Source organism: Bombus flavifrons, unplaced genomic scaffold (assembly GCF_040668555.2).
Source record: "Bombus flavifrons isolate JBK064 unplaced genomic scaffold, iyBomFlav1_principal scaffold0031, whole genome shotgun sequence".
In the NCBI taxonomy this organism is placed as follows: domain Eukaryota; kingdom Metazoa; phylum Arthropoda; class Insecta; order Hymenoptera; family Apidae; genus Bombus; species Bombus flavifrons.
Window position 1 is genome coordinate 345,694 of NW_027184776.1, and position 8,860 is coordinate 354,553.

The window sequence follows — 8,860 nt, forward strand, 5'->3', positions numbered from 1 at the left end:
ATGACGGGTCCTTAAGACTATTGAGGGTACGCAGTACGGGTGAGCGGTCATCTGGATTCGTCTGGCACGCGGCCTGGTCTAGCTAGAGGGTCGCCCGACGTAAGAGTTAAAATCCACCGGTAATTTTTCCGCTACGTACGTTACTGGGCTACCATAAAAGGCGGTTCGTTTGATCTTACCTCTATCTCTCAATTGTCTCACATTCTCGCTAGTTCCATGAGGTTGTCTTTTCTGTCCTATATTTTTGTCCCGATATTTCGAGAAAATATTTATCATTTATATTACATTGATGTACATTTGTATCACTTGAGAAACGACAGAACATCGCTAGATTTTACTCGTACGGTAGATACATTCGTGTAATTGTCATTAATCGTTAATTTACCGTGATTAATTCTCGAAGAGATATTACTTCATCTCATAACCATTTTTATCAAGAATTATCGACATACTAATGAAGATTGAATTGCCACTCGACGTCCATTGAATAATTATAAAAGCACATAAATTAGCGCCATTGCAACAGCTTCTCAGAGAAAAATTGTTTTTTCTGTCAGTCACCAATAATTGAGAATCATTTTTCATTGTCTGTAAAGAAAACGCGCAGCATTAAAATTTATCGCGGTCGATGAAGATAGCAATACGTTGTCATATTTTTGACGGTTCTTATTTAGCTTCTTTTTCTGTTTGCCTGCGCAATACTATTGAAGTTAAATAACGTTCATTTATCGTACAGCTGCAAAAAGCAGAAATTTGAAACGTTTGCTCATTTCAAAAACTTGACAATTTTCTATTGGAGATAATTGTTGGTTTATCCGAGGTGAAATTTGAAAAAATACTTTTTTATGTGGCAACTGTGACGACAACTATAAAGACTAAAAAAGTAAAAAATAAAACATACCGATTAAACAAATTTTTTTAAAAATAATTTTTATTAGAGAATTCACTACAGGGAAGAAACTAATTCTCTTAATCATGTGTCATTATGCAATTGAATGTAATAATAAGATACAGGGAAAAGCTGTACATGTTAAGCTGTAATTACACAATAGGGTATTGTTCGATTGCTGCATTTTATTTATTTCATTTTGTATTTTTTATTTTATTGCCAAAAATAAAAACATCACAATCTCACGGATTATTTCAATTCCATGATTTTCAGATGTAAATGGTACGATGCATTTTTTAGACGCGATTCGATGCAGTTTTTAATTCTCTATAGATGGGTATACAAGTACTTGATTTGAAAAATGATTAGTTTAAAAGATATCTTAAATTTAACGTTTTTTCTATTTTATTTTGTTTTATTTTTGTTCTTTTATTCTTTTTTTTTATTTTATTTTCCTTTCTTTATTCTCTTTTTTTTATTTTGCACTGTACAATTTGTCCAGCTGAACATTAAATTTAATTTTGTATGTTGTAATTTGGACCAATCGCGGGGAGGTGCAATCACGAGGAGAGACGTCAACGGGAGTCGTAAATTCCCGTTACGATTATACTAATCGACACCACGAGTTTATCGATCCCCTGATTTCCGTTAGGATAATAGGGGTGATTAAGTTTATATAACACTGTGATTCACAGAATTATAAAATATATATTTCCAACACTTAAACTACACTGTTGAGTAGATATAAATCGTCGATAACAACTTGTCGCACGAAGATGAGATAGATATGAATAGTAGTGCAAGGTTCGTACAGTCGAATTTCGTATGTTAGTGGACGGGAGAGTTAGATGCTAGACTTCGACGTTGTTTTTCTTACTACCTGTCGCCCTTAGGCTAGCTCGGAAGAAAGCTCGGTGTGGGTGTGCGCTTTGCATGAAGAACGCGGATTCGTTATTCACGCTGTTCGTCAGGAAAAGTGAGGACAACGATCCGCGATGTCGATTGGTTGTGACCCATGCTGATACGTGAAGGAATGAGTCGAAAGCCTCCTACCGACGTGGTTCATGAATGACCTTTCTACATGGGAAAACCCAGCCTGTTTTAATAGATAGCTATTCGGTTTTTCCTAATGGGTGCGTACCCGCTTTCTCCGTGTTTTTAATTGCGCCTAATAAACTCAAGGACCTCTCTAAAAACCAGATGTGCGTTGAAAATATTTTTAGCCTTAAGAAATCTTTCAAGACAACGGATCGCCTGAAGACCCATGTTGACACAATACAAAGAAACAGACAAGTTATGGTGGGTCCTTAGGTTTATTGAGGGTCGAAATGACGTTACGCAGGCCGTCGGCTGCACGGTCGCGAGAGCTGCAGCGCCGATGTTTTAGGCGACGTAACATCCTCCCCCCGTTGAGAGGGCACCGATCAAATTCTGGCTGTGGAGTCAGGTGCGTCGTTTGTCCATTTCCTTCGCTCCGGGTGGGTGTTCGGATTCATCTGTTTCTGGTTGAATGGGTAAGGGGACGAATCTTTTGACACCACGGTCCAGGATACTCGTTGCCGTCTGCACGGTAGCGGTCCGTATGATTCCGTCGACTCCTGGATGGACCTTGATTACGCGGCCCAAAGGCCACTGCATAGATGGGACGTTATCCTCCCTGAGGATTACTACGGTGCCTTCACGGATGTCATGTTTTCCCTTGTCCCATTTGTTGCGGCGGGTCAGCTCGTTGAGGTACTCTCGATTCCATCTGCTCCAGAAGTACTGCTTGATCTGGTGGATGCGCTGCCAACTTGATAACCGGCCTGATGGAACTGTCCTGAAATCACGCTCCCGTAAACTCGTTAATGTATCACCGATTAGAAAGTGACCGGGAGTGAGGACAGGGGGATCTTTCGGATCGGATGAGATGGGAGTCAGTGGGCGTGAATTGAGAATTGCTTCAATCTCAATCACAAGGGTGTTAAGGTGCTCAAAGGTCAAGATCTCCGTGCCGACGACGCGGATGAGATGACGTTTGAACGATTTCACGGCGGCTTCCCATAAACCACCAAAATGTGGTGAGTTTGGGGGGTTGAAACGCCATTGTATCTGTCGGTCGGCGAGAAAATTCTGTACCTTTTCCTTGAGGTCGTCGGACTGCAGTAGGATTCGGAGTTCTTGCAATTCCCGATTAGCTCTGACGAAATTGGTGCCATTGTCGGTTAGGATGGTTGCGCAGTATCCTCGTCGGGAGATGAATCGGCGTAGAGCGGCCAGGAATGCGTCGGTAGTTAGATCGCTGACTAACTCGATATGGACAGCTTTTGTTGCCAGACAGACGAATATGGCAGCGTATACCTTGACTTTACTGCGGTTGCGATTCCTTCTCTCTTTGATATAGAGCGGACCGCTGTAGTCGATTTCGACGTTCGTAAACGGGCGCGATTCGGTAATACGCGCCTCTGGTAAATCCCCCATCAAGTACTCTACTGGTGGAGGATTAGCTCTGCAGCAACGGACGCACCTTTTGATAGTGCGCCACACTTGGCTGCGGCCGTCGATCGGCCAATAGCGTAGTCTCACGGCGTATAGTGTAGCTTGTGTCCCTGTGTGGTGGTTGTTTCGATGTTCTTGGTTTATAATGATTTCGGTTATTGTCGATTTCGGCAAAATAATTGGATGCTTTTGCCTGAATGGGATAGCGGAGTTGGTTAGTCGTCCTCCGACGCGTAGTATCCCCTCTTCGTCGAGGAATGGATTTAGTGGCTGTAGTTTTCCTCCAACGTCCTTGCCTCGATCTTTCTGCAGTGTCCGAATTTCCGCCGCGAAGTGTCGGGATTGGATTACCTTTATCAATTTATTGTGTGCGGTGGTTAATTCGTCTGTTGTTAGATGGGAGGATCGGTTCTGTTTATATCTCCATCGAAGACACCAAGTGACGACTCTTATTAGTCTTGTCCAGGACGAATATCTATGGAGGAGTGTATTATCGATGGTACTCGTTGTTAGGCATATCGTCTTCTTTCGTTCTGGGAGTTCTCCCAGCGGCGTGGGGATCGAGATCGGCCAGTTTTCCTCTTGTTATTTGAGCCATTCGGGTCCGTTTTTCCAGATGGTCGGGCGCAGAAATTCCTTGGGAGTCTGCCCGCGGGAGATGATATCTGCTGGATTGTCGTTGGTGGGCACATGACGCCAATCGTCGATGTTTGTCTTCGTCTGGATCTCGGCTACGCGGTTCGCCACAAAGGTTTTCAATGTGTGTGGCGAGGACTTGATCCACTGAAGCACTATAGTAGAATCCGTCCAATACACAATGCGAGAAACATTTATAGTAAGGGACTTCTTTATCAAGGACATAAGTGAGGCGAGGAGTAATGCTCCGCTTAACTCGAGTCGTGGGATTGTCAACGATTTCAGTGGCGCGACCTTAGATCGAGCAGTGAGTATCTGACTTTGTGTGTGTCCCTCCGGATTGGTACTGCGTAGATAGACACATGCTCCGTATGCCTTTTCAATGGCGTCGCAGAAGCCGTGTGACTGTATATGATTAGCTGCCTTGATTATGGTTTTACGAGGGAACCGAATATCATTAAGCAAGGGTAGTTGGATATGATATCGATCCCATTCAGTATGCAACTCTGCTGGTAGGGATTCATCCCGATCAAGTTTTAATGCCCAGACGCGTTGAAGCAATATTTTTGCTTTGACAATCACTGGCGCGAGCAAACCAAGTGGATCATAAATTCGGGCTGTCACGGAACTCATTGATCGTTTAGTGACACGAGTGATGGTCGCTGTGGGTTCAACTGAGTAAAGGATTGCGTTTTCCTGAGAATCCCAATAGATGCCTAAAGTTTTCAACGTCTGTGACTCGCCCAATTGTAGTCTTCTATTGGTATCTCTTTCTGATAGTCCTCGCAATATGTCCCTGTCATTGGATGCCCATTCCCGGATGTGTAAGCCGGCCGATCTGAGAAGGTCTGTGAGTTCGTGTATTACCGATAGTAATTCTTCCTTTGTGTCGGCTCCGGTGAGGGCGTCGTCGACATAGAAATCGCGCTGCACAACCGCTGCTGCTCGCAGGATTCGATGTCCTTCGTCATCTGCTAATTGTTTGAGGCATCGGAGGGCCAAGTATGGGGCAGCTGATAGTCCGAACGTCATGGTGTTAAGTTGATAGGTATCGACCTCCCCGTTGGAATTACGCCATAGAATCAGTTGATATTTACGATCTTCTGGGCGTACGAGGATTTGTCGATACATCTTCTCAATGTCACCCGTTAGAACATATTGATGGGACCGGAATCTCAATAGAATTTCAATTAGATCTTCCTGTAATTTAGGTCCTGTATGTAGAATGTCGTTGAGGGAGACTCCGATAGTGCTGATTGCTGATTCGTCGAAAACAACTCGGAGTTTCGTAGTATCACTCGATTCCTTTATCACGCCGTGATGAGGCAAATAATAACCGTTGGTTGTGGTAAGGTCAGGCGTGATCTTCGTCATGTGACCCAAGTCTAGATACTCTTGGATCGCCGCACTATACGCGGCTTCGAATTGCTTGTCGCGTTGGAATCGGCGATGGAGCGAGGCGAGTCTACTCATGGTAACGGACCTTGACGTCCCCAGCGTGGGAAGCTTCTCGTTGAATGGCAGGGCGACGACGTATCGCCCTTCCTTGTTGCGTTGGACATGGTTGCGGAAATGCTCCTCACATTGTAATTCCGCCTCTGAGAAATGCGTGGTAGGTGGTCCCTCATCGATTTCCCAAAAACGTGCGAGATCCGCTTGTATGTCGGTGGTGGTGACGTGAAAGGAGTGGATACCCGCGTGAGCTGGCGGGCTCCCCCCGATAACCCAACCGAATCGAGTCTTTTGCAAACACAACTCCGTATCGGTGGATTTGGGATATTTTGATCTGCCCGACGCAAAAGGATGCTAAGGTTGGTCCCGAACTTAATAATATGTCGATCGGGCCTGGTCGATGAAATGCTGGGTCGGTTAATCTTAGATTTTTGGGTAGCTGGATGACAGACCTATCGATTGGTTGATCTGGAACGACTGCCGATATTGTTGGGATTATTAAGAACGTTACTATACGTTCATATTTGCCATCCACAGAAACAATGGTGGCCGTGATCTGGCTCTTGGCAATTGTAGTCAAGTCATCGAGGGTGCCGATTGGAACCGAACATCTCCTTCGTTTCATACCGAGGGATTTTGCGAATTTCTCAGTCATGAAATTCATACTAGATCCGGTATCTAGCAAAGCTCTGGCTCGGATTGGTGAGGCCCTTTTGTCTAGCACATCGATCTGTGCTGTGACCAGTAGATCATGATGTAGTATGCCGTTTGGAGATGTATTTTCCAATACGGTCCACCTTTCTGTAGTCTGTTTAGCTAGTCAGTTTTGCTCTGGTTGGGACTTGGACAAGGTGTGTATGGCGGTGCCCTTGGTCCGTGGGGAGCTTGACTCAGGAACTTTCGAGTCTTTAGGAGCCGAATATGTATGCTTCCGGGAAGATTCGGTTGTCCGTCTCGACTTCCCGCAGGGAGGATTCGCTTTTGCGAGTCTATGGGGGCTGGCAAACCCACGTTCCCGCAGCCAGGGAGGACCGTCGGGACAAGCGTCCCGCTTACGTGAGTCCCCTATGTACACCGCAAGGAAGGTTGCCGTGGTGTAAGACTAAGCCTTCCCCACGGAGCCTTGGGTAGTAGCGCACCCACGATCCTGAAGCGAAGGGCGAGACCGTCGGGAGAGCCGCCGAGGTACATTTCCTCAACTCCCGCTTACGTGAGTCTCATCTGGGTCTGTCGAGGACGGTTAGCAGGATAGCCGTGCAGCAGAGACGTGGCGGTACATCCACAAAGAACAGTCCCACCATTGACTAAGAATGGTACCACGGGCGGCCGAGCGTTAGCCCTGAGGGTGTAGCGAGCCCTCGGCTCGGCCAATTATGGGTATGGACTCGTGGTGGCAGTGGTTGTGGCCAAATGCTGGCAAGAGGGCCGATTTAAGGGGGACATGGTTCCCCCGAAAGGCCTTCGGCGGGTGAGCAGCGTCCCACCTGCTCCGGATACCGTCCCGAGAAGACGGTAGGGCTCGGAAAAAGCCCCGTTTCACCTGAGACGAGTGAAAGCCCCTGCAGGCCTAACTAATCGAGGTAACATAGGTACTCGGTACCATATGCGCTGGTTGGGCGTATCCCAACTCCGATGGCTCTGGGGATGCCCGGGCGCTGTATATGATTCTATATCGCAGGAAAGCACCCGACACCAGGAACCACACTACATGTCCGTCTCGACTTGTGATACGAACGCGACTTCGATGATCCAGGTGGGGATTGTCGCTTAGAAGATCGTTTGTGCGATGAACGACTGCCCGGCGACCGACCGCTCGATGAACGATTGCTCGACTACCGACCGCTCGATGACCGACCGCTAGACGACCGACTGCTTGACGACCGATTGCTGGACGACCGATTGCTGGACGACCGATTGCTGGACGATCGACCGCTAGATGACTGACTACTCGACGAACGTGAAATGATCTGCGTTTGCTCTCGGTGTAGGTAGGTGTTGTATCGTTGCCCGCAGATATGACACGAACTCGCTGTACACTGTGTCAGCGAATGTCCGCTGCCTAGGCAGTTTATACATAACGCTGCCCCTTTTACGATTTGAAAGCGTTCTACAGCCGATTTGGCTTTGAAGACCTTACAATGTCTGAGTACGTGGGGTCCGCTGCAGGTCGGGCACACTAATGTCTTGCTGGTTGTGGCAAAGGTTCGGCCACGCGGTATGTTTTGTCGATGACGATGTTGTTTGTGGGTTGACCTTTTAGTTTCCTTTGATTTAGAAAGGAGCTGATTACCGTTTGCCCGTGTTTTCAGAAAGTCCATCAGATGTTGATAGGAAGGCACGTCTTGGTTTGGCAACGTGCGTTGCAATTTACGCATGCTGGACGAAGGTAATTTCGACGCAAGCAACTCAATAATCACTACATCTGATGTTACAGGCTGTCCTAACTTTTCGAGCGCTTTCAAACTTACGCTGACGGTTTCCAGCAAGTCCTCAATGGCTTCTGGAGTTTCCCTTTTTATTTCGGGATAACTGCGCAGTAATTCCCAATGACGCATACAGATCCGGAGGGCACAATTAAATTTCTCCTTCAGTGTGTTGAGCGCGATGGGATAGTTGGCCTCTGTGAGTTCTAAGGATTGTATGCTCCGTGCGGCCCGTCCAGTTATAGATGAACGTAGATGTTGGAACTTTTGGACGTTTGTTAAGTTTTCATTCCGATCCACTGTGGATGAGAACGTGTCGTAGAAATAAGTCCAGTTCTCGAGGGCACCGTCGAATTGAGGCAAACGGACCTCTGGCAAAGTGATTGGTGTCGTCTCAGGTTTCACGCATGGATCGCGGGTCTTTGTTGGCGAAGGGGTTGTTGATGGTAGTCGGTCGAAGAGGTCCAGGATCTGTACTTCAATCTTATGATGCTCACGCAATAAAGAATCTGCACGAGCGATTTCCCCCTCATCTAACGCTTCTAATTCCTCTTGCACCGCGCTGATTTTTCGCCAATTTTCGTCGAACGAATTACGGCAAGCTATTAGGTAGTATTTGTCTACACGTCCAGACGCTTCATATTCCTCGAGTTGACGCTTCGTGGTTGCAAATCGGCTAACTAAGGCACTTCGTCTACGCCGCAACGTGCTGATCGGTTCAGCTTGAGCCATATTTGAGTTCAATGGTAGGAACGAGTTTACCTTAATCAAATGGACGTTGATCTAGGAATCGGTAGCTATTCGTTACAGTGCGGTGTCGGCTCGCGTATGTGCTGAGCGAGGAAGGAGTTCCTTTCCGAGGGCAGCTCCTTTGGTTAGTTGCCTAAGTCGTTGGAATGTGGATTTCACGTGACACTGTATAGTCACTCGTCAGTGCACTTTTTAATGGCGCGAAATCCGGCTCGAAGGACCATGTAATTTC

General features: G+C 46.7%; 2 protein-coding genes across 2 annotated transcripts; both read right to left on the bottom strand.

Annotated features, from left to right (window-relative positions):
- Nucleotides 1-2,332: 2,332 nt before the first annotated feature.
- On the bottom strand, nucleotides 2,333-3,349 carry LOC138189379 (uncharacterized). The gene has a single exon (XM_069131440.1). The coding sequence runs from the start codon at nucleotides 3,347-3,349 to the stop codon at nucleotides 2,333-2,335; it is 1,017 nt and encodes a 338-aa protein (XP_068987541.1).
- A 603-nt stretch (nucleotides 3,350-3,952) lies between these two features.
- LOC138189380 (uncharacterized) lies at nucleotides 3,953-8,610 on the bottom strand. Its single transcript, XM_069131441.1, has 3 exons — nucleotides 7,593-8,610; nucleotides 5,908-6,190; nucleotides 3,953-5,789 (listed from the first exon to the last, which is right to left on the bottom strand). Exons 1-3 carry the CDS (start codon nucleotides 8,608-8,610, stop codon nucleotides 3,953-3,955), a joined length of 3,138 nt encoding a protein of 1,045 aa, XP_068987542.1.
- Between the last annotated feature and the right edge of the window lie 250 nt (nucleotides 8,611-8,860).